Source organism: Centruroides vittatus, unplaced genomic scaffold, assembly GCF_030686945.1.
Source record: "Centruroides vittatus isolate TY-2023 unplaced genomic scaffold, ASM3068694v2 contig_14, whole genome shotgun sequence".
Classification (NCBI taxonomy): Eukaryota; Metazoa; Arthropoda; class Arachnida; order Scorpiones; family Buthidae; genus Centruroides; species Centruroides vittatus.
In genome coordinates, this window is record NW_027120879.1 from 287,998 (window position 1) to 313,660 (window position 25,663).

Sequence of the window (25,663 nt, forward strand, 5' to 3'; positions counted from 1 at the left end):
TTTGTTTTCACTGAGACGTGTTAATTTTAAATATTAACTGCTAAAATGATTATTTTATTTTACTTTTCGTGTAAAGAACGGTTTAAAAATTTGTACACAAAACAAGTGACCACTTGTAATCTGTGTAGACATAACCTCAGACGTGTTAACATGTGTTTACCTTGAGAGGAATACATTTATATGTTCATTCAATCCTGTGGAGTCCAAATAGATTGTATTCTGTGATTACCTAATAAAGTAAAGACCTTATCCCACGTATGGAGACATTGAATCAACAAAAAGGGTATCAAAAATGTGCCAAAGAATCATTAACTGGTATACATAAATATGTATGAGTTATTGTTATTTTTTTTATTGTGGTATGAAAATTTCTTAAGAACTTAGATTTGTCACATGTAATTCTATTACATGTTCTGTAAACACATCTGTATGTCCTGTTAGCACTTTGTTAGTGGCGTGTTACATCTTCGAGAGGCCCGGGAAAATTTTAATTAGAAGGCCTCGTGTAGTGTTGACTTCAGACTTTTCATCGAGGAAATTTTTTGAGAAAAATACTTTCTTAGAAAAATTTGGTTCGGAGCCCCTTGTTAGTGGGGCCTTAGGCAATTGCCCTTATAGCCCGAAAGAATAACGCGCCGCTGTACTTTGTAATTGCATAAGTTAAATTCATATTCTTTATATGATTTAATTTGCAGGGGGAAATGTTGTGTGCTATCATTCTTTCTCGATTTATTCATTTATTTACTTAACAATAATTGCTGCATGTAGTCACATCTTTCGACAGGAGCTACAGAATACATCCATATTTACATAAACTGCAGTAAATGTAGTTAGAAGTCCCAAATTTTTAGACATTATGACTTGATGTAAATCTTGCAGAATCTTCCTATATATTGTACTCTATACAGTATGCAGGATGATTACAGAGTAAAAAGTTCATTTAAATATTCATTGTAATAGGGATGATAAAATACAGAAAAATGTTTAAATTATTCAAATTAATTATCAAAAACTGTAAAAAATTATTAGTAATCATGATGAGTGAGAGAAATAAATAATAAGGTTGTCTTCATTCGAAATGCCCTCTAAACACACCCTTGATTATTTTAATGGTATTCACTTTCCTGGTTGATTATAATCGAATAATTAACTAATACATTCCGTGCTACACAGCAGGATTATGCCAAGGTAGACCTGAACCAGATGGTGCAAGAAAGGCATGAATGTCCATAGGTATCCGAATATGAATCTAGTCTAGTCTCATATAATTTATCAATACAGCAAGAATAGGGCATCATTCTCATCCTTGCATGAGTCTCGTCCATGATGGATAACTCCCGATTCGAACTGCAGGCTCCGTATCCCAATTCCTCATACCGTAGACCAGGGGTCACCAAACTTTTTTTCACAGCGTGCCACATATCTGAGAGAATGAGGAGCGCGAGCCGCATAACCAAGTTGTTCAATACAGTACACTGATACACAAAAAATAAAGACAACCAGTGTATTTATTTACTAATACACAAACACAATGGCGTCAGCAAGCTCGTAATTGGCGCAGCAACACAAAAAGCGCTCTGATATCCAAAGTCACAAAAAGTCGCCGAATTTTTTATTTCATTGATTTTCCTAAAAAAAATTATATTACTGTAAGATGCAAAAATCAGATTGGACCACTTCTGACATTTTTACTTAGGCCCACACTTACTACAGTATATAAAAAAATTAAAATACGTTTAGTTTATCTACAGTCTATGATATTTCCATATAAATAATTATAGACCTATTTTAGCTCATTTGTATCACAATGTAGCTGAGGTCCGGATGAACTGACCTCGCGGGCAGTAGTTTGGTGACCCCTGGTTTAAACAATAAAAAAATTATATATTTTTTACATTTAGATTTTGCTTTGGTGTCAATTTTTCTAAGATCAAGGAGGTAACTGTCAGCCGGCAGATGTCCATTACGGATGACATTTATTTAAAACACAAAAAATGATGGCGGGCCGTTGGTTGTTCGTCTACGGCTGGAGTCACCAAACTACGACTCGCGAGCCGGATCCTGCCCGCGAGGTCAGTTCATCCGGCCCGTCACCACACTGTGCCACAAATGAGGTAAAATATAATTATTTATAAGGAAATATCATAGTTTATAGATAAACTCACACTTACTTTAATTTTTTATACGTAGTAAGTATAAATGCCAGAAGTGGTCCAATCTGATTTTTTATAATATACGAGGGCGGGTTTTTAAGCTCTGGTGATCCATAAAACAAAGATAAGTGTAAATAACAAAATGAATTTATTACCGAAAAGTTAGGTACAAACATGGTTACTTTTCGACATAATCACCGTGAAGATTGAGGCATTTGTCATATCTGTGGACGAGCTTTTTCATCCCCTTGTCATAGAATGTTGCCGCTAGTGAATTGAGATGACCTTAATTAATTAACAACGTTGTTTTGAAGATCGTCATTGGTCTCTAACCTCTGCCCTGCTAGCCACATTTTCAGTTCAGGAAAGAGGTGAAGGTTTTCACACATTAAAAAGTTCTAAGCTGGGTGGAAGTCTGAAAGGCTGAAGTCTTCACCACCTTTAAACACCCAGAGTATAGCCCCGATTTAGCGCCGAGCAACTTCCATCTCTTTCCTAAACAGGAAAAGTGGCTAGGAGGGCACAGGTTCAAGACTAATGACGATCTTCAAATCAACGTTAGGGCCCATCTCGAGTCATTGGTGGCAACATTCGGTATTGAACAAAATGGTTATGTGGACCGCGCTCGTCGTTCTCTCAGTTATGTGGCTCGCTGTGAAAAAAGTTTGATGACCAATGGTCTAAACTATTATTTAACAAAATATAATTAAATTTTAAACAGTTTAAATTCAAAAAATATACGAAGTAAATGATGAATAACAATTATTTATTTAATTACAGAAGTTTTAACCCTTTCAACATCAGTGTCGCCATCTGCTGACGATTGAATGAAATGATACTTTTTACTCAATTATTACAATTATTGTATTAACAATTAAGTTAACAGTATTATTGTTTGTATTAAGTTAACAGTATTATTTATTGTTATTTTTAGCAGTGAAAATATAATTATTTTTTAAAATTACTATTCTTATTTTTATTGCAGTTTCTTATATAAGAATACATTAGAAACAGTTACTACTCTACATAAAAGAAGTTTCAGTAGTTCACACCTAGATGGCTGTTCAGGAGCTATGAAAATAGCAACATGGCGCTTGTTAAGGCGTATTGAACACTATGTTCAATACGTCTTAACAAGGGTAATATAGGACTCAATATACGACAGATAACACTAAGTTGCTGAGAGTGTAAATTGTTTTGCCAGAACACGGATGAGACAGAACTCACGCGATGTTTCTAACACGACAATTATTTTAGTAATTTTAAACCCATATGGAAGTCGCTTGCGCGAGGTTTGGTGCAAGTAACTTTGCAATCCATCTGTATCCCACCAGCTAAATTTCCGAATGCATTGTCTTCCGAGCATTTACTTTTTAGTAATTGACAGAATGATCACGAAACTATACAATAAGATAGTAATTTTCAGTTCGATTTAAATAATTAAAACAAGCTGCTGAACTTTCCGGTCATCCTTTGTTTGCTTTCATTCCTAATAATTGCTACCATTACCTTTAAGCCTTCACATTGGTTCGGGTGATATGAAGGAGGGGGCCATATCGCATGAACCAATGATCTGATTTTTCTGAAAATTTCTAGAACCATTTCTTCCTAATACCCAAATTCTCCTGCAAAATTTCAAAAATTTTCGACAAAAGGTACAGGAGTTAGTAAGCTTTAAATTAGTTGAAAAACCTGTCCCACCATACACTAACATTCACACATATAGAAACCCCCCAACTTTTTTGCATTTCTCGACGTTTCAAGGATTCCTGAGACCAAAAATGTAAAAATATTGGAGGTCATTTATTGACCGATCGCCATACTTTCCGTCTGTTATATATAATAGCGAGAAAAGTGAAATGGGAGGATGATCTTATTTCTTAGCTGTAAGTTGTAATAATTGAGAAATGAAACGTTATATGAATGTGTATATATATAATATATGCATTATTTATTGTAATTTATATTTTAATTGTTTTATCTTATTGATTCTTTGTATATTATTTGCAAAGAATGCATTAATACCAACTTCAAAAACAGCGCTTTATTATAATATTTATTATAATACTCAATAATATTTATAATAAATTCTTTAAACTTTAATCCTCCTCAAAATAAATTACATCATATATTTCATTTACAGTGAAATAAATTATTTTCTGAAATAAAAAACAGAAAAATCTATCGACTTTTCATTAAACATATAGAGTGGGTGGATAGTAACTAGGCATTAAGAAATTGCTATAATTTTTGCAACAATAAGGCAATCATAATAATGTTTATGTTTTCATGTACATTAATCAATTACATTTTATGGATCTCTCATCGATGATGTAGGCAATGACCGAGAGGCCGCACGTACAGTGTCAAGGAAAGATGGCCGACCGCTTGTCTGTTCAGGAGCGAGCGCATTGCTGCACGCTGAGATGTGGAAATCAGTAGTTGCTGTGTACATATGGTAGCGTACAATGAAAGAACGTGCTATAATCCGCCCGGAAACAATCAAGAATTGTCATTTGAAGGTAAAGTTTATAGTTTGGTTGATGACAATCATAGAAGTTGCCGTCCTTCCATATCCCGATCCCCAATAGTTTGAGAAAGTTGGTGGAGGTGGATGGCAGCGGCATCTACATTGAATTTTAAGATACGCGTCCCTATTTCCATTTAATAATGCATGTCTCAAATAATTTTAATCGTCTTTTCCTTAGAAATATATAAAGTATCTCGATTTTTGAATGCCTGGTTACTTTCCATCCACTCTGTACTAAGCAGAGCAAGCAAACTGGAACTGGATGAATTGCAGCTATTAACTGCAATTTATTATTAATGGTAATAAATCTTAAAAATATAAATACTATTAGCTGTTATGTGAGTTTATACTTTAAATTGTTTAGAGTTTGTTTTTTGTTCACAATATGTGTTCATTTTGAAATATTTTTGGGAGTTTTCCTAATGGCGAAAATAAGTGTAGTCGAATAAATTATAATCAGGCCCATCTATACATTAGTAATATGGTATGCCCTCGGGATTTCTGTTATTTATTTCTGAGTCAGGAAGAGAAGAGGTTAATGAGAATTATGTAAATTTAACGAGCAATTATTTATTGTGACATCGTCACAATGCCTGGCAGCAAGTTTTAATCATATATTATTTATTTATATAATTTATAATATTTATATAATTTAAAATACACGCTTTCCTCCTCAAATTAGTAATGTCTTGCCCCTGTACATCATACTTTTCCTTTTAGCAATAGAATTATGCCGGTCATCCATCTAACTCCTTTTAAGGAAAAATGTTTGAATTGAAATAACGTGAATTCTGGTCCAAACCGGAAATTCGTATACAGTTCATCAGGGCCTCCTGCCCCTAGGCTTTCCATTTCTGGTTTCGGCTTTCATCTATCTAACTTCATTCTCGAAATTAAAGACAGACAAACGAAGGAAATTTATAAGTCTACAGTTTTTTCAAATTGTAGTTTAATTATGGAACGTTAAACCAAGTGTTAGGATAGATTAAAGTGTTTTAGAAGGGGGATTTAAAGTTTATCAAGATTTAACTTTTATATCTTTTTATTAATATTAGATGAACTATTGCAGGGTGCAGTAAGAAAGAAAGGTTAATGTTACCTATGGTTCCAAGATGGCGGCTCGTCTCTGATTCCAGCAAATAGAAAAAAAGGAAACAGTGGTGACGCACGTTCTAACCTAGCCTAACCTAACCTATTCTAATAATTTTGTTGGTAATAATTATGGTAATTTATTAGAATAGGTTAGGTTATGTTTTTTTGTGGTTTTTAGGCCCTTTCCCGCTCAAAAGAGAGCATAAAAAGGCTCCTATTAGGTTATGTTAGAACGTGCGTCCCCACTGTTTCCTTTCTTATATTTGCTGGAATCAGAGACGAGCCGCCATTTTGGAACCATAGGTAACATTAACTGAAAGGAGATATGATATATTATTCACAATTGATACTGTGTTTATTAACGAGATTTCATATTTCAAAAATACAAAAGTTTACCACATTCCAAAAACTGTTTATCACTATACTGAATCAAGTAAAGGCGTGTACTTTATGTACTATTATAATTAATAAATTATTTTAAAAATATAAAGTTTTCCTTTGTCTTAGTTAAATTTCTGTGGCTGTTTAAATGCATTAGAGGCTAAACTTTGATTTTTTCAATTGTATTCTTAGATGTGCAATAAAACACTATAGAAAAATGTAAATACACCTATTTATCAAACAGGCCAGCTATTTACAGACACAGAAAATTATGCACAACCAAACTAACCAAATGGATAAAACAACTTCATTCCGCCTCAAAGCGACTTGAGCGCCACTATTGGCTACCTGATACATTAACTCTACTTTAGAACATAGCTGAGAGAGCAATATATCTATTGACTCCGGTTACTCTACTCTTTATCTCCTAGTTACTCCGTCGTTATTCTGGTTACTGCCTGCAAAACGAGTGGAGAAAATACTGTTTCCCAGCCACGTGTACGCTCCTTGTTACATATTATTCAATGTTGCTTCGTTAATTCTTCCAACATATCCGATGTTTCCTTTCAATGTATATGCACATCTGTAAACAATACCAAAGGGTTTATACACAATGATACAGTGGTGAATGTAGGTTTGTACTGTATTGTACGTGTTCTAATGCTGTATTCTTTGATACTTAAAAAATAACTTTCAACCAAGACATAAGATTAAATAGATTTATTTAATTGTTGTTATGGGTGTACATAATTTATGTAAACTAACACAAATTTCACCATTAACTTTGCGATTTTTCTTATTTTCTACGCATAAAATTAAATAATTTTATATGTTTTTTTAAAGTCAATTAAGCCGTTATATAAGAAATTATATGGTTTTTAATCTTGTAAATTTCTTCACACTTGAATAAATAAAGAAAAAGACATTCTTCATCGAAGACTAGATTGTAATCAAGATGCCTGAAAAAATAAAGAAAAATTCAAAATAAAAATTAATTTACCATTTAATTATAAATATAAAGAATAGTAAATTTTACAGGCAGTTTACGCTTCAGCCTACCGCTCCGGAGGATCCGGGTTCGAATCTAGGAAGTCGAAAAACCCCAGGAACAGATCGCCCATTTCGGAGATGATCTGCCCCGGATATATCGGGCCCGCCCCTCAACTCCATTGGGGGCCTAGCCGAATGGATACGTAAAAAGGGCTCCTTAGTGTTCACAGGCCCGAAAATGTGAATTGTCGATTTTCTTATTTAATTGTTAGCGTTTTATGCAACTAACTATTATTAATTGCTATCCCCATATATTTAGAGCACTCTTATCCAACCACCGGCATTCATAGGCCTGTATGACACATAATTGCAGTGCCGTAACTAGGCAAGTGTAACAGGTGCAATAGCATAGGACCCGGAACAGGAACTGTTAAATATACTGTAATAATATTTTCTTATGTGTTTAAACTGTAACAACTAACAAGTAGCTACATGTAGCTACACAATTATCATCATTTACACGTAGTAACCCCTACAGATACATGTTAATATCTAATGTTTAATGAAGATCTATATTGCAGGGGAAAATAGGGAAGAGAAATGAATAGAACGTATATCAAAAGACAGGAATATTCAAAGAAGTTTAAGGAAAATGAATTACAGGAAGAGAAAAATTATTTGAACAGCAGCATTCCTTTAAAGTGCAGAAAAAGTGTCTAGTAGAGAGTTAGAAATCTCATAGAAGTAGGCCCTATATCCAGATAAAACGTGACAGCTTCTACGTAAGAAAAGCACTTAATCTACGTTAGTATAATCAGTTACATCGTTAATTTATACTGTAAACATTAAATTATACGCATACTGTACTTACATTTATAGAACTTAACCAAAGAAAGAAAGGAACATCTTTCCCATTTTCTTCAGCCTGGCTTCATTTGGCTTATCGGGTCTAAGTACTTCGCTTAAATAAACCAAATTTTTGCTCATAGGCTCCACATAAGAGTAAGTAGGATCGAAAAATGCTTTTATCCGGTGTTTAATATCTTTATCCAAACCTGTAAATTTCTCCTGTCTCAAAGTCCTGTTAGGCATACCCAGCATATAATAAGGATAGTATGTCATAGCATAGGGATTATAATAATACGATGAAGCTAGTTGAACAAACAGTAACAAGAGTGTTAAACGGTAGATATCCATAATTCTAGAACAGTAAAATAAAAATTTGTAGAGAAAAAAGGAGGTCTGTAATAACTAGTTTGATGTACAAGTGAAGCTTCCTTACCTGTTTACAGAGGATATAAATGGTAGATAGAAAGATTATTGGGTTTATATTATCCACACCTTGACCTAGAGAACTGACCTAGACAACTCGTCGTGTGCTGATTGGCAACCAGCGGAAAGTTTCTCTTCCTGCATTTATTATGTTGTAGTTTTTCGAAAATAATGTCGATCACCCCCTCTTTCCTTCTGTTTTCATACTTCTAATAACAAAAATCTTCCGGGAAGACATCAAATTATTTATTTTTTACGAGAATTTTACAATGAAATCTAATGTATCGTAACCGGAAGTAACACTTAAGTGCTTCATTTAATGGCGCTATATCGAAGCAGAACGAACTCGTATATTTAATTGTGTAGAAAAAACATCAGGTTTTAATTGCAATTAATTGAAATTATTAACAATTATATATATTAGTGTTTAATTTTGATTAAAAATAGAATTTCAACTGCTCTAGGTGAGGTCGTTTTATTCGGTGACGTTGGTTATATAACAGGGCAAAAAGTTATTATTATAATTAATGTTATTTTAGGGAGTTTTAAATTTGAATTTTTGGTGTTTTCTTTGTGTTATTAAATGCTGTTTAATTAATATTTTAATAATTTTATAATAAAGTATTTAATAAAATAGTTTCAGTATTGTCTTAATATTTAACTTAATTAGTCAATATTTTGGAGAATTAAGTTAAATATTAAGACAATACTGAAACTATTTTGAAGAATTAACAGGGAAATGTTGAAAATGTTGAAAAAATTAATAGAGAAATGTTGAAAATGTTGAAAGAATTCACAGAGAAATGTTGAAAAAATTAACTGGGAAATGTTGAAAATGTTAAAAGAATTAACTGGAAAATGTTGAAAATATCGAAAGAATTAACAGAGAAATGTTGAAAATGTTGAAAGAATTAATAGAAAAATGTTGAAAATGTTGAAAGAATTAACAGAGAAATGTTGAAAATGTTGAAAGAATTAACAGAGAAATGTTGAAAATGTTAAAAGAATTAACTGGAAAATGTTGAAAATATCGAAAGAATTAACTGGAAAATGTTGAAAATGTTGAAAGAATTAACAAAAATATCGCTTTCAACATAGGATTTGAATTTATTTTGTAAGTTAATAGTTAAACTTTTCAACGTGATATTATTATTTAAATTAATGCCGTAAAATTTTAACATAATTTAACCAACACTTTATAATTTGAAGTGTTAAAATGGACCAAAAAAATCATAGAAAATTGTACTTTTAGGACTTTTATTCCATTTTTAAAAAATTCAACAAAAACCCAACTTACATACATAATTATATTTAAGTTTTAACATGTATAAAAATAACATATTTATATATTAAAGTTACACACGCACAATGACAATCACGCTATGTACAAGTTTGTAGCACGGAGTGCTCCATGATGATTTTTTTTCTATCACAACTATTTACAGAATTATGAGCATTTTACTAGATATTTCCTTCGCGTCATTTCTTTCCAAATGGTGAACCTCCGAAAAACCTGAAAGAATTATTAATTGTTTCTTTTTAAATTCATGTATCTATCTTACAATTGTTTCGTACATTACTACAATTTAGTATACTTACATTGGTGGTGGTGGACCACGCATATCACCAACAGGTGCCATTCCTGGTGGAGGTAAACCAAAAGGAGCCGGTATAGGACCACCCATAACAGGTATACTGGCCGAAGGTACAGGTGCGTATCCTATAGATGGGGGACCAAAACTTACTGGTGGTGGTCCGAACATTGGACCTGGTGGTGGTGGTCCGTACATGGACATGGGACTAGGAGGCCCGAACATGAATGGTCCCTGTGATAAAACACTGGAAACACATAAGACGAAGGCGCAGATTGCCAGTTGGCTGTACATGACTGTGGTGTAGTGTCGTACGATTCGAGTAGATGAATGTTTTCTTTCAGGATACGAACCGTCTTTTATAGTAACTGGATCTAGAGCAATCTTTACTGTAAACGAGGTTAAGAGATCTTTTTTAACGCATTTTTTATCAAAGCACATCCAATACTCGTACAGTTTAGATTTTTCTTCCTCCTCTGCATGCTTGGACGTTGACCTATTTTTAGGTATAACACGGTTCCGGGCGAGGTCAATCTGAGAATAGAAAGTTTAAATTTGACCATGACCTTGGGGAAAATGAACTTGAAAGAGATCTTTATAGCGCTTCATCAAAAGTGACAACGTGCTATCCCCAATACAAACAATGCGTTTTAATGGCGCCAAAACGTACTCCTGTGGTAATTTTTAACGCAATTATGGTAAAATTTTGTTAATTTTAGCTTATGCTAAATAGGGGGTGACGTTTTACTGTCGTTGTTCACTTAGCATAACGAACGTAGACACACGTTAAATAAAGGAAAGTATGACTAATTAAAGTGCATAGTTCGCGTGTTACGACTGCTTAATTGTTGTTAATCTTCCTAATTAAGGCAAGAGTTTGCTGGCTTACGAGATGAAGGTGATAAAACGACGTAACTAATGAAGTAACACAATGAAAGAGGAAAAAACATAAAAAATGTCTTAAAGATAGAATGAACTAATTTAAGAATTTAAAATATGCGACAACAAAAAGGGTGTTAATTTTTTTTTAATTTTAACTTTAAAAAAAAAAAAACCATAATCGAGGCCAAGCTTTAAGGTCATTTATAAGTTTACATTCGTTTTCTCGCATACAACTCATTGTTTACAGCCGGCCTACAGTCTACAAAAACCGAAAATTTGGGCTATTTTCTACCAAAATTTCGAGGTATTTTGTAAATAAAATTGTAAAGATTTTAACATTTAACATTTATACGTAAAATTCAAACTCGGTTTTCCATAATTCGTTTCAAGTCTGACCTGTTTGCTAACAAAGCAATTGATGTGAATCGCAACATAAAACTGGATTTCCTTATATCATCTTTAACGGAATAAAAATATTTCCAGTTTTTCCCCCTCCGCATCTAGGTTATGAGTAAATTATAACAATAATCACACAAACAGTTTCAGAAAAAAAAATCATCCCGAGGAAGCGTATGACACGTTTACTTTGTTTAAGTCATACAATTACACAGAACAATCTTGTTAAATTGTCATGAAAAAAGGTATTTTTAGAAGATTTACTGGAGAGAAAATGCAGCCCACATTTTGGAACGATTAAATGTTAAGTAATTTTGTTAGTGTTGAGAATGCTGTAAAGATATTACGAATGTCTTTTTTTAAACTAATACTTTAAAGTGTTAAAACACACAAAAAATAGCGCAGACAATTGTACTTTTATTCTATTAAAACGACCAAAAAAAACAAACTTACATAATTACATTTAAATTTTAACGTCTGTAAAAATAATGGAGAGTATTTACTGTACCATATATAATGTTTAATACGTTTAATTCGACTCTGCGTGTGAAATTAAAATAAAATATTTAAAATAGGTTAAAGAAAAGGAAATAAAGTAATAATTTTTTTAAATTATTTTCCTTTGTTTTAACAAAAGTATACAAAAAATAGCACAAAACGTGCACTGTTACGCTGTTTGCTAAGTGAGTTCCATTAAAAAAAATGGATCTGTGTAAAAAAAAGTACGCTGCGTTTTAAATGGAAGAATTAAAGTGAAAAATTAAAATTAAAAAAATAATAATAAATTATAAAAAATAGAAAATGCCAAGTTCTTTAAAAGAAAGTTCTTTATAATTAAGAAAGGGGGAAATTTTTAAGGTATTTTGATTTTAATTTCCCATACTTTTATACGCGGGGTGGTCAGTTAACCATTGTAAACCCTAACCACTTCCCCGTTTAAATAAACACTACACATTAACTCATACATTTAACTACGTTTCCGCGTTTGAGTTTGTAATTGATATTCAATGGTGGAGCTTAACAAGCAAAAACAAAGGGCCACCCTAATTAAAATACTTTTGTTTCTATACACACTCTTAGTACAATTTTTTGAATAGTTAAAGTGCTAAATATCACTTGGTCATTCGAATGGTTCCATACCTTTTATAGTACAATATTTAAAAAATAATAATAACTAATACAATAGAGTTTCCTGTTAAACGTATGATACAAAAAGTTTCCACAATAAACCCAATTTTTCTGTAAAAAATTAGGTTTCGTGTATACAAAAAGTTATCTTAACTCAATACCTTTTAATGTATTCAACTATATGTTAATATGCTTGTTACATTTGCTTTGTGTACTTGTACTGATGCATCAAAGAAAATGTAACACATAATATATTTTTCGAGCTGTAAAGTATCTGTAACACGCCTGTAAAGGTGTACTTAAAAGATATATACACCCATAAAACACCCGTAAATGTGTGTATTTTAAACCCGTACACATCCAGTGTCCTGTACGTGTAACACATCTGTAAACGTACACATTTTTAAAAGCTATGTGCACCTGTAAAGACATACCTTCAATACAGCGATAAAAATATACATTGTATTTAAAAGCTTGTAGCTTTTAAATATACAGTACATACCTATAACGATGTGTATTTAAGAACTGTACACATCTGTAACACATAAAAGTGTACACTTTAAAAGATATAACACACTTTTGCGGATGTGTTACAGCTTTTAAAAGTACACTTACTATAACAACTCTCTTTGGGTGTAATTATATTGCATCGTGTAAGAGCCACCTCACAAGCCTGGATGCAATTTCTAAAATCACACGACTTTCGTATACAGTTAATCGGTGTCTCCAGCCATAACCTTTCCATACCCATTCTCGATTTTCATCTACCTAACTCCGTTCTCGACATAAACAAAGGACAGACAGACAGACGACAATGGGAATGTATGCCTGCAATTGCAGCTCAATAAACTTTACTGTCAGAACAAATAAGAAAATATTTAATTTTACACCCTCCAAAAAAAATTTAATTGTAAACAAATGGAGCATAAAATTAAAAATAAGAATAATTTTTTTAATTTTATGCTTCATTAATTCATTTATTTATATTTTTCTAGGTTAAAAGATAAAGTTAATATTTACAATATTTTTACACCAGAAAAAAGCCACAAAATTTGTGATTTTTTTGTGTAATTTTTTCTTTTTGTTTATTTATTTATTGGTTTACCGTAAAGTTCAATATACACCCGAACACGTGTATGCATCAAAAGACAAAAAGGAAAAGAAAAAATTAATAAAAAATCGAATCATTTACTCTTCACTGATCATAAAATTTGTAATTTATGTTTATACCAATTTAAAAAACATAAATATGAGGGAAAATTTTGCTGATATTTCGCCTCATCCTTGTTCCATTTTGTTGTAAATAAACTGGATACATTTAAATATGGCCTCTTGGAGCATTAACACACAATAAAAAATACATTCATGGAATGACATCATTCATGAAATTCTTTATAAAAAAAACTGTCGAATTATATCTTAAATCTAAAAAATTTCTTCTAAATTGCTAGATCTAGAAATATTTATTAAAAATTTCCGGGTATTTCTGATAATTATTCACACCTTGACCTTCAGATGACCTTGGGATGAACTGGTAGTAGTTATTTTTTAAAATAATTTATAAAATTTGATAATTTGAAATATTTTTCACACATTTAAACCTGTTAACAACGGCCGCTGACTGTATCATAAAAATGGCCGTTGTTTAGAGGTTATTTTGTAGCATCTTTGTTCGCAAGAGAAAAGGTTCCTGATAAAAAAATGGCCGCTGTTTAGAGACGGTCTTTATGGGAGGTTCGACTGTACAATTTTCTGTTAATTGACAGTACAATTTCTCCATAGAGAAAAGTATTTTTTCAAAGCCATCACAGACCTTGGGATGACGATGAAAGATGAACATTCTCTAATAGAAGGTACCAAATTTTTAAAATTAGTTTAGAATATTCATCAAAACTGATCATTTGGAGTGTTTTAACGTAATTTTCTCTAAGAATTTTAACACTTTCTGGCATATTAATTAACATATTCCCAAATTCCTCAAGTTTATCTGATCTTGAGTTGATCTTGAGATCATCTGGAGATGATGTTGAGAAATATTCCTATTTTTGAAATTAATTTAAAATATTTATTCAAATCGATAAGTCAGGAAGCTAAAACACGCACCCAGTTTTCTTGATCTTGAGATGATCTTGACCTTGTACAATATAAAATTGAAATATTGAACGATCATCTCTTTGCTAATTAATAAGGAATTATACATATTTCTTGAGGTAAGAGAGTTTTGTGATCCTCTATTTAACGTAAGTACCATATTTAGAGCAATGATCTTGAATCTTCTTGAAAATTTCAACTTTCACTTCAGCATTTCGTCATTTAACTGATCGTTTTTCAGTAGATACAACGTGAGTTCGGATCTTCTCTCATAATAGCCTAGTGTTTATGCTTACTGAAACTTTAAAAACACGATTTGTTATTGAACCTGGCTGAAGCAAAGTTCTTTGTGATGAAGGACGTGAGTTCGAATCTCAGTTTAAATGGATATATGTTACGATAAAACTTAATTTTAAAGTAATATTAAGAAAAACGGCATCAAAAAATTGGATATATCGAAGAGATTTTTCCTACAAAACCGTCCAAACGTGAAAATTTGGGAAACCCAAAAAGGAATAGGTTAGTCAAGCTCTGTTAGCTCTTACACATGGAACGAATTAGTTCGGAATAAATAAGTATTGACTCCCAACATCCTTCTGTTTCGACACTAAACTACACATTTAATGAAGTAATGATCCATCTATGCAGGATATATACAATAAAAAAAATAATGGAGCGAGTCCCCGATTCATTATTTTTATCCACGAAGGGGTAATGATAAAATTCCTTAAGAAATAATTAAATTTTTCTAATTTTATCCTCGATTTCCTAGAATAATCCTTTGTAAAATTTCATTTTCAAACTCGTGGGTTCGGTTCCTACTCAGATCTGAACCCACGTTCTTCAATAATAATAGCGTAGGTTCGGATCTGAATACGGGTCGAACCCACGCCATTATTATTGAAAAACGTGGTTTCGGTCTTGTTAACGTATGTTATATATTGATATTATTAAAGAGGATTGAATATGATGTATGTATATTTATAAACATTTGTCGCGTGCAGTTTATGGATTGTAACATAAAAAAATTAGCATAAAAAGTATATCAAAATATCTAAATTTTCTGTATAAAAATATGTATGTCGAACTCGTGTTTGACTTATTCGGATCCAAATTCACGTTATTCTTACTGATAAACACGGGTTCGGTCCTACAGAACCTAAGTATGTATGAAATTATAGAATTAGTTTAAATAGCACCTACACTTTCTCATGATTTTAATTAATTGGTATATAAAAAAGAGCACTTTCACAGGCTCCCTATTTTGATTTAACTAGACACAATACTAGTATTTTTGTTAAGCCCTTTTTAAGGATTTCCATTTAATTCGAAATTAAAATCCTTTTACAATTTCAAGTTTCCTATTTAAATTAGCACTCAGAGATTAATGTATTTAAATTTTGAATTCTTTGTAGTCCGAACCCAGGTTTTTCAGCATAAAACTTCAATAACAATCTCGAGCGACAAAAATACAAAGCATGACACAAGTAAAATCGTCACTCAACGTACTATACAATACATTACGGAGTGAATGCCACATAAAATGTGGGTTCGGATTCCAAAATTCTTTACAATAGAAAAAGGTAGGTTCGGACCTTAAACGCGAGTGCCCACGTTGCAGTGACAAAAAAAAATCCACGATACACAACTGCACCAGTGTTTAAATTATGACTTGAAATCAAAATATTATGATTAAAACTTTTAAAAAAGTGACGACAAAAAGATCTTAAAAGCTAAACACGAGAAGAAAAAGAGCAACTCTTGTTTTCTGTCTAACCAATGGCCACACCTGTAAGGACGTTATCCTTAAGCAAAGATCCTCTTTTCATCATTTTTCCGTCGTCCGTCCTATATTTTCTGCTCCACTAACCTTGCAACAGATGCCGTTTTAAGGCAAGTGGGTCAGTGTTTATACTAGGGTCGTCATCACTCGTCGCCATTGGGAACGGAAGAGGAAAGTCTCTTCCTTTAACAAACAGGAAACAAACAGGTAAAGGGAAAAATCCACAGGTTTTTCTTTTATGAACGTCTCACTAAACCATGCTAAATATTCGTTCGAATTTACAAAATCTTTTTAAATTATTACAATATTTTGCAATTTATTTCAACGAGTTCCGTTTGTACAATATGTCTAGCAAACACTTACATGTATTGTAATATTCAGGTGTATACTCTATACACCTGAATATTACATTAACAAGATATTTTTCGCATATAAAAATCTTAAATATCGATGAATAAACATGGATTATCTACAATGAATATTGATTATTCATTGTAGAAACTACATATTGAACTTTGAAACTAAGGAACTGATACTGAGACAACAGAAAATAGATAAAGCATGTGAATAATCTGTGAAATTTTTCCATCGTTAAAAGTGAAGTTGTACACCAGTCCTGTTCGGTTGCCACTCCTTTAGAATGCTAAGTTTAGTTTCCTACCTGTAATCATGTTGATAGGATTTTTAGGAGCGGGAAGGATGGCCTTGGCACTAGCTAAAGGTTTTGTTGCAGCTGGTGAGTGTATTAACACCTAATTTGCAGCGTTATTGTCGAGTTGCTAACTGAACGGAAGTTGAGGGACGTTCAACTTTTGTCTATAGCTTCCGGGTGAGTCGCTGACCTTCGTGATCGACGTGTTTACAATTTGCATCCGAATTTTTATGCTTTTAAATATATTTCATGCCTCTGTTGGGCGTTTTTCTTTATTTGCATCGATAATCTTTGCTGGTTTTTTTTTTTTATGTTTGTTGCGATAAGTTAGTTCAATATTTGACAATTCTTCTGTATTGTGAAGTGGTTGTACCCCACTTAACTTGTTGAAAAGTAAAGTGGGGTGACGATCGTTTGATAGTGACTTTTTTTTTATCTGTTAAAAGTAAATTATACGTTATGTAAAAGGCGCAAGATTTATATAATAATCTGCTTTGTTCTAATAAAGGGGATACAAATCTCGGTTGTACATTTTACAGTGTTCCTGGGGTGTGTGGTTGCGTGTACGGAGCAAGGAACTTCCTTATTTTCGACATTTCTAGGCTCCTTTTAATGAAATTTATACATTTATCATACATTTAAACATCATTTTAACCTCGTTTTAACATTTTTAGGTATCACGAAAGCTGAAAATATTATTGCAAGTTCACCGAAAGATGAACCATCCATGTTGGAAGAGATGAAGGTTTGCATACTTATTAGAAATTTGAGGAATAAGTAAAGCATAAACAATTTTTAAAAATAATTTCTTTGAAGTCCTTAGGGTTTAATACCACTTACGAAAACGCTAAAGTCGTGGGTGATTCCAATGTTGTGGTATTATCTCTTAAGCCACCGGTTGTGCCAAAGGTGCTGAGTGAAATTACTGGTTTAGTCACTGACGAGCACTTAATGATTTCTATTGCTTTAGGTATCCCTATAAGAAGTTTGGAGCAGGTAAGTGGCAAGTATATCGTAATATATCGCAATCATTGAGTACACAAGAGAAGTATGCCACTAAAAAGTGGCACGCTTCTCGTGTGTACTCAATGCTTGTGACTCGGATGATTCAAGTCTCCAAACAAAATAGACATCCGAAAATATCACTCGTGATGCTCGTGTACACATCAGACATGTTAATGTGCATTTAACACCAGAAATCCCAGAGAACCATTCCATTTGGTATGCGCATTCACACACCGATCACACCAATTGTTAACTAGCTGTATAATAAAGTAAAGCTTTTGCTTACGTGTAGAGACTCGAATCACCCTATATACAACTAAGTATTGTAGTATGGAAATTCTTAGTGGCATCATATGCCACTTAACAGTGGTAGAAGTGTATTATGTTAATTCTCGATCACTGCAGATGCTTCCGAGGAAGAGTAGAGTGGTAAGGGTCATGCCCAACACCCCTGCTTTAGTAATGCATGGTATGTCTGTCTTTTGTTGTGGGACATCCACGTTAGAAATTGACAGCACCACCACCTCTAGGTTGCTTTCGAGTGTTGGCACATGCGAGGAAGTTCCAGAAACCCTTATAGATGCCGTTACTGGTGTTAGCGGCAGTGGTCCAGCTTATGTGAGTTGCAAACTTTTAAATTTTGCAATTTCTTTATAATTAATTTTTAATAATTTTGCACACATTTTACAGATTTACATGGCTATAGAGGCTCTAGCCGATGGAGGTGTAAAGATGGGAATACCTAGGGATTTATCTCAAAAATTAGCAGCGTATACAGTAATGGTAAGTTATTTCCTGTGGATATTTAACATGAATTTTCGCACTCTAATTTTGGCTCTTTAGGGAGCTGCCAAAATGGTTTTGGAAACTGGACGCCATCCGGGTGCACTAAAGGATGACGTGTGTTCACCAGCAGGATGTACTATTGAAGCCGTTCATCGATTAGAAAAATCAGGTTTCAGGTCAGCATTAATTGAAGCCGTAGAAGCAGCAACGCTCAAATCTAAACAAACCGGCGCTAGGAACGTCTCCTAGAATGTTATTTATTTGTCGCAATAAAAGATTTCACCAATATTTTAGTGTGTATGACTTGGAGTATCTCGTAAACACTCTATCTACATTTGATTGTTGCTGCTCCCTCAATTATGAACAAAATTAAGTGTAATAATCAATGGAAATGATCATAAAACCCCCTTTTTTTATTGCTGTAATCTTCATTTACGCGTAATTTTCCGTGAATATTAATGAAAAAGAACATAAAAACGAGCATAAAAAGTAATAAAATACTACACGAACCATTGTCAAAGAAAATTAATGCGTAAGAGATGTAAATGAACACGAAAACGTATTGATTGTTACACAAGAATAATTTCCTTTCATGTTAAGGAAAGTTGAGCATAAAATTAAAAAAAGGGGGGGGACGTAAAAACTAGATTTTTGATATTTAAGGTCCTTATTATGAGTCATTTTCTTTTACGTTAATGAAAATTAAACATAAGAGCCATTGAACAGAAGAATAAAAAATGGCATTACTCATGAATTATATATATATTATTCGTGCAAACTTTTCCTATAAACTTAGGAAAAAATAATAAGAAGAAAAAGGAATATCCCTATAATTTATGTCATATTGATAATAAATGAATAATGGCATAGAGACAATTTAAATGTACTATCCTGCGTCATTTTTCATCCATTTTGAAAACAGAAATCGCCCTACTTCGATCTTCACGATAACGATACGAATTCGCAATATCAGATATAAAAGGACAACAAATTACCTCTATGTTATTTGTTAATTAAAAAATATTTATAGCAAGATAACGGTTGTAAAATGGATATTTATATGTTATTTTTGTGTGTTACTGATGTATAGAAGTGATACTGTCGCTTTGCGCTTAGATATCACCACCACAATTTGAAAGAATATCCGGCTTAATGGATAAAACGTGTAGATGATATCGTCTATAATATCCATTACAGTCGAACCTCCCAACGACGGACAACTGGTAATTTTTTGTTAGTCATTGGCTGTCGTTCAGACATTTAATTATACTTCGTTACTGATGATTTGTTAATGATAAGGTCTGTAAACACATAAATCTTAGATAATAGTCTGCTTACCTATAGGTAAGCAGACTATTATCTAAAATTTGTGTGTTGAGGTGAAAATACGTTCGTTCATTAACATTTTAGGGTCTTTTATCAACAATATTTCTATAATGTAATTCTGTTTTTTTGTGATTTCTATATTTTGTAAATTAATGCATTAAATTGCAGTACTTTACGTATACGGATTGCATTAATTATACAGAAATAATCGCATTATAAGTTTACGTATAAAATCTCTATGGATTTCTGTACATGGAGACCAACTCCATGAACCGACAGGTTCCAGCCCCTTAGAGTTGGTGCCCATGTTTATTGGTAGAACTTTATGTAAAAAGACCCTTCACGTTTCTTAGTACTTTATGTACAAATCCATATATAAAGCCCCTACACGTTTTGTATGCTTTATACGTAGGGATTTACATTATAGTCTATTGACTTTGTACGTTTCTCGTGTTTAGTATTTTATGTACTGTACGTACAGTATAGTGACTTCGTTACAAGTTCCTATATAAAATCCCCCTACGTTTGTTAAAGTAATTTTTCTACAGACTTTTCAGTGTTAATATCATTTTGCATGCTTATATTGGAACGTAATAGCCTCGTGCATTTATGTTTATATCAATAGTACGTTATACATATGAACTTATATGTCCCTGTATATAAAATATCACTGTAAATCCATGCTTCTGTAATTAACAGTACTTGATATGTGAACTGGTATTACGTTAAGGTCTTATTCCCTGTACATAAAATATCAAGAGTATTTTCGGATAGATAATACTTTATTCAAGGACTTTATTCATCATTGTACACTCCTTGCATAAAGTATTTATCATCTTATTTTCTATTGGATAAATATCCAGCACCGATCTAGTTTCCGCAATTAGCTACAAAAGATTTAAAGGACGATTGGCGTGTATTTTGCAATTAGACATGAAATTTTGGTCATTAAATGGATCATTGGTTAAGAAAATAGTATTTTTTGTTTGGTAAATTCATATGCGCGAAAGAAAATATCATCGTAAAGTTTCTCGATCAATATAATCTCCGTATTGAAGCTGCTAATTTGCATATTCGGTCGTGTCAATCAAGACAAACTCTCCCGCGCAGAGATGTAAATTCGGCAAGGAGCTTGCACGCGCAACTTTACACCTATTTAGGTTAACTTTCTTATAAAATAATCAGGTGAACAGAGATATTTAACTTTCCGCCTACATCTTGGCGATTTCAATTAACCCATTTTTAACTTCCTCGTCGTCGTTTACAAATTTTAAAAAACAATTAACCTGCAGTTTTAAATAAATATAAAATAAATTTAATTCTGGTGTGTTGCCACATATTTTAACAATGCAAATCTCAAAAATACGTGTGTTTAACTGTCAACTTTGTACGGGGGAATTAGCATGTTCATACGTAAACATGTTCGAGGTTCGCAAACAATTCCTGCCAGGTTCTAAACATGTGTGAACAAGTCAGATAATATTCAATGTAGACCATTTTATTTCTATATATGTAATTTTTAAAACGAAAAAAATTACAGTCACTGAAATCCCTGTATCTGATATTGCAGTATTACAAATCTGGGCTTGAAATCTAACCTTAATCCCTACCAAAATTTGCATTGTATGCTACTGTTACACGGTGTAACGTGTGGGAATCTGCAAAATTTCCATTGCTGAACGTAGCAATTGATGCGCGCTGCAACAATTTGCAGTACGTTGTGAAGGGTTTGGGTATAGAACACTGTCGACTTTTAAGGGAACGAATGGCATGTGGAATTCCGAAAAAATCACATCTTTAACAGACATTAACAGTCACTTTTAAATCTGCATTTCAACCATATTGTTTGTTTGTCTATACATTATCTTAACTTTTGTGGAAATTCAACGATACAATTTTCTACAAGATACACAGAGAACAAATTACAAAATATCTATCAAATTACAAAATGCACATTTGTAATGACACAGCCTGATAAAGTAAATTCATGTCGCTTTCTTCTTTATTTTCGACACCAAAGTCTTTGAATAAGCGTTAAGAGTGATGTTTATATTACATTGAAAGGATAAAGCGAAGTCGTTATGTAGATGTTCCTCTTCGGAGTATTAAAATTTATTAACGTGCTGTTTTAAAATGGGATTCGACGATATATATATATATATATATATGCAACAGAGATGGTGATGATGATTAAAATGACACTTTTGATACAATGTAAATATAAGAATACATTGCGGAACAAAAATTCCAAGCTGACTGAACTAGGGTAAAATGTACACCTAACTGCAAAGCAGTCTAAATTTTTTTTTTTCCTTGCACACTGAAATATATAAACAATCTTTTATTTCGGACACAGCCGCACCTAGTGCCCCATCCACTCGTGTTTGCGATACCAGCTCTTGCGTCGGTGGTGCCCGTGAGAAGGTGGTATCCAGTGTTTTCTTCTGTTACGGTGGAATCTTTCCGAACTTTCGGGACCGAAACGGTTCCATTCGTTGTGATACTCGCGCGAATAGTACCTGCGGCTTTTGTGATGGTGATGGTGATGATGGTGGTGGCCGTCGTAGTGGTCGGAATGAGGAGAGTACGGTTCGGAATGATGAGGTGGAGATGTGTAATGTTCCGAACGATGCTCTGGAGGTGCGTAGGCCGTCAGAGGTTGCTGCTGGGTGTAATTATGACTGGAATACGTTGGAAGAGCAGTGGGAAACGTAGCAGCCGTGGTCCTGTTCGGATCTTCTTGAACAACTGGTGTTGTGACGGTAGTTGTCCAATAAGAGGATTGCACTGAAGGCATATTCTGTGCTTTTTCCATCTCTTCCAACTGTTTCTGAGCTTTTTCCAGCAGCTCTGAGGCAGACATTCGACTTAGGGAACCTCTACCACTACTCTTTGTGCTAGGTGAGCTAGTATCACTGGATTTTGTTTTCAACCTAGGATCTTCCTGTTTTGTGTTGAGCATCTCTTGAGGAGAGACTTTATTCGCATCTGGTTGGATAATTTTTGAGAATGACGACGATGGCTCATTTGTCAGCGGCTTCACTTTTAAGTAATCGTTTTCAGGTCTATTGTTAATGGAATTCAGGAATGATGTTTCGGATGACTTCTGCATATTTTCCTTTACTCTGCATAAAATATCATGTAATTTCTGTGGAAGATCTAAATTACTAGAGTTTTCACTGGATGTTGCATTGTTAGTATCGTAAGTATTTGTATCTACAGGTAGTTGCCAGTCATCACCCAATCCTGGAATTTGAAACACTGGTTCTGATTCAATTTCCATACTCGAGTCAGCTCTCTCTGAATCGCTGTCTAACTTGCATTTTTTAGAAGGTATTGAGGATTCATCTTTGGCTAATACTTGGCTAGTTCCCATTAAAGTTTTATTTGTCATTTTCAAACTCTTTTGTATTTCCTGTTTTTGCTGTTCAACCTTTTTAGTTAATTCTATTAACAGTCTTGTCTGCAAAGCTAATGATTCATTGGATGTCGAAGATGATTCTTTTGGCTTAGCTGCTGAAATGCTGGTAACAAAATTGTCATCGTCCTCTGGATCATATGGCTTATCTGCATCCTCATCTTTCCAGGTTTTGTTTTGACTAGTACTATCATCACATTCAAATTTTGGCAACTTTTCAAGAGGAGGAGTGTAAGAAGGTTCATATTCATCAGAAACTGGTGTGTGTTTTGATGATACACTCTCTTCTGTGTTATAAGGCATAGTTTCCAGAGGAGGGGTGTATGATCTTTCAGGACCTTTTGAAGCTTTCCTACAGAAACAAAAATTTATAAAAATACATAAACCATATTCTATAAAAGTTATTTGGATTTTAATTGTTAAAAATGCATTACTGTATATTAATAAATATTCAAATCATACGGCATCAAGTATACAGCACAATCACGTTGTTAATACATACAGTATGTTACGGTCAATGGCGTGAAACATAAAATGATGTAAATGACCAAAGTAACATAATAGTAACATCTTTCACCAAATGTACACATATCATTGTTCAAACACATAAAATAGTCATGTCTAACCAGTTATCATGTTCTTTTTAAGTGAGTGTTATCAATAATGACGGGACACTGACATGAATGTAATAAATCATCAGTCTCACTAATACAGCACCGTAATAAAATCAGATCATCGTCTTTTGTTATCGTTGGAATAAGAATCATTTCTGTCTAAAACAACTATAAATACAAAACTAATTAGGAACTATTTAATAGATGTATATCAAAATATATGCAATTACAATGAACTTTTAAATAAAAATGTTCAGAAAGTACTCAAAACTTTCAATTAAAAATCTTCAAAATGACAAATAAATAATGTTGGCATTTCTGGTTTGCTCAAATGTATGATTGGCAAAATACATATTATGTGCCATAAATGAAACTTTGATTCTGATTGGCTATGTGTGACAATTCACACTATTTGATCAAAATTAAAAGCTTAAGTTAATCAAATTTTAATTTATATCTTAGATAGATCCAGTTCATAAATTTAAAGAAATAACTCTTTTGCAAATGTTATAGGCAGCATGTAAAATCCAAAAATTTTATGAAATGCCTAAACACCATTTAAAGTAATTTATAAATATAGATATGTTTATCAACTATTTCACACAGAGCCTAAATATTTTGTAAAATAATATATACAGAATCTGTATATACCAATCTGTAAGCAAGGTCTTAAAATCCAACTGACATGACAGTAATCTGCTATAACAAATAATTCAAACTAATTATGCTGTCATTTTATTGAATTCAGCTTTCTAATTATTTAGAAAATAAATAATAAGTATAAATGTTGCTTGAACTAAATCTGTATTTTTTTTCTACTTATTTAAAAGTGGTTTATTGTAATAAACATTTCTTAACGTTTTAACAGTGGAACAGTCAGGTGTGGGGCTACCACTTAGTTGTGGAGAAGAAATGTGGAAAATTTTTAAAGTATATTTTCAAGCGTTTTTTCTCATTACTGTTTCAGAAAAAGATTTTGTAAACAGTTTTGTCTAGTAAAGAAAAGTCTTTTTTTATTGTTACATAATTCATTTTTTATGTGAATTTTTTTTGCAGTAGTTTTTGGCTAGTTTTTGGCAATACCCCCAAAAGAATTTAGCAGGTATAGTCGTCCCTCACCACTGCCACACAATCGCCTTGGATGACTATACTCGTCCCTCACTGTTAAGAGGTTAAACAAACATCAATGGATAAAATTGTTTAAGAACAATGATACTCAAACTTCATCCATTCAATTGTGGCATTCCCTAGATGTGCAATAGGTTGAATTCTGTTGTATGAATTCTTTGACCTTAAGATAAAATTATTTTTGACAATATAAAAAAAACCTGCCATTTTGAAAATGCTCATGTTAATTTTTTAAACGAATTTATATTACACTAATTTTATAACCAAAAACAAAAATGGATAGATTAATTTTAATTAATTTTAAGAATTGTGTGTATTTAATTCTTTTACTTAAAAATGATTTTCATTAACAGAAAATTGATGAGAATCAATTTAATAAAACGAGTTCTGTAAACATTGAAAGGATGGAGACAACTGTTATAAATCATTATCCATTGATTGTTT

The 25,663-nt window shown here is 32.7% G+C and overlaps 3 protein-coding genes across 5 annotated transcripts in view; 1 reads left to right on the forward strand and 2 right to left on the reverse strand.

Annotated features, from left to right (window-relative positions):
* Positions 1-9,836: 9,836 nt before the first annotated feature.
* Positions 9,837-10,227, reverse strand: LOC136968129 (U1 small nuclear ribonucleoprotein C-like). The gene is made up of 2 exons (XM_067262088.1): positions 10,018-10,227; positions 9,837-9,931 (listed from the first exon to the last, which is right to left on the reverse strand). The coding sequence occupies exons 1-2, from the start codon at positions 10,212-10,214 to the stop codon at positions 9,898-9,900; spliced, it is 231 nt and encodes a 76-aa protein (XP_067118189.1). The 5' UTR covers positions 10,215-10,227; the 3' UTR covers positions 9,837-9,897.
* Positions 10,228-16,944: 6,717 nt separating this feature from the next.
* On the forward strand, positions 16,945-19,112 carry P5cr-2 (Pyrroline-5-carboxylate reductase-like 2). Of its 2 annotated transcripts, none has more exons than XM_067262089.1 (6): positions 16,945-17,026; positions 17,617-17,687; positions 17,759-17,938; positions 18,353-18,565; positions 18,638-18,730; positions 18,791-19,112. In XM_067262089.1, exons 1-6 carry the CDS (start codon positions 16,960-16,962, stop codon positions 18,980-18,982), a joined length of 816 nt encoding a protein of 271 aa, XP_067118190.1. In that variant the 5' UTR covers positions 16,945-16,959; the 3' UTR covers positions 18,983-19,112. The 2 variants fall into 2 exon arrangements, with proteins under 2 accessions (XP_067118190.1, XP_067118191.1); XM_067262090.1 differs by lacking the exon at positions 16,945-17,026 and adding an exon at positions 17,082-17,119.
* Positions 19,113-21,866: 2,754 nt separating this feature from the next.
* The window catches only part of pps (protein partner of snf), a 46,734-nt gene continuing 42,937 nt past the window's right edge, over positions 21,867-25,663 (reverse strand). For both annotated transcript variants that reach the window (XM_067262069.1, XM_067262068.1), the window contains one exon: positions 21,867-23,829. In XM_067262069.1, coding sequence (XP_067118170.1) covers positions 22,422-23,829 — 1,408 coding nt within the window. In that variant the 3' untranslated portion in view covers positions 21,867-22,421. The remainder of the gene's footprint in view (positions 23,830-25,663) is intronic.

Coding starts and splice junctions, on each gene's coding strand:
- P5cr-2 (XM_067262089.1), top strand. CDS start 16,960: ATGTTGATAGGATTTTTAGGAGCGGGAAGGATGGCCTTGGCACTAGCT. Junction 17,027..17,616: donor TAAAGGTTTTGTTGCAGCTG/GTGAGTGTATTA, acceptor TAACATTTTTAG/GTATCACGAAAGCTGAAAAT. Junction 18,731..18,790: donor TAGCAGCGTATACAGTAATG/GTAAGTTATTTC, acceptor TTGGCTCTTTAG/GGAGCTGCCAAAATGGTTTT.
- LOC136968129 (XM_067262088.1), bottom strand. CDS start 10,214: ATGTCCATGTACGGACCACCACCACCAGGTCCAATGTTCGGACCACCA. Junction 9,932..10,017: donor CGTGGTCCACCACCACCAAT/GTAAGTATACTA, acceptor TAATTCTTTCAG/GTTTTTCGGAGGTTCACCAT.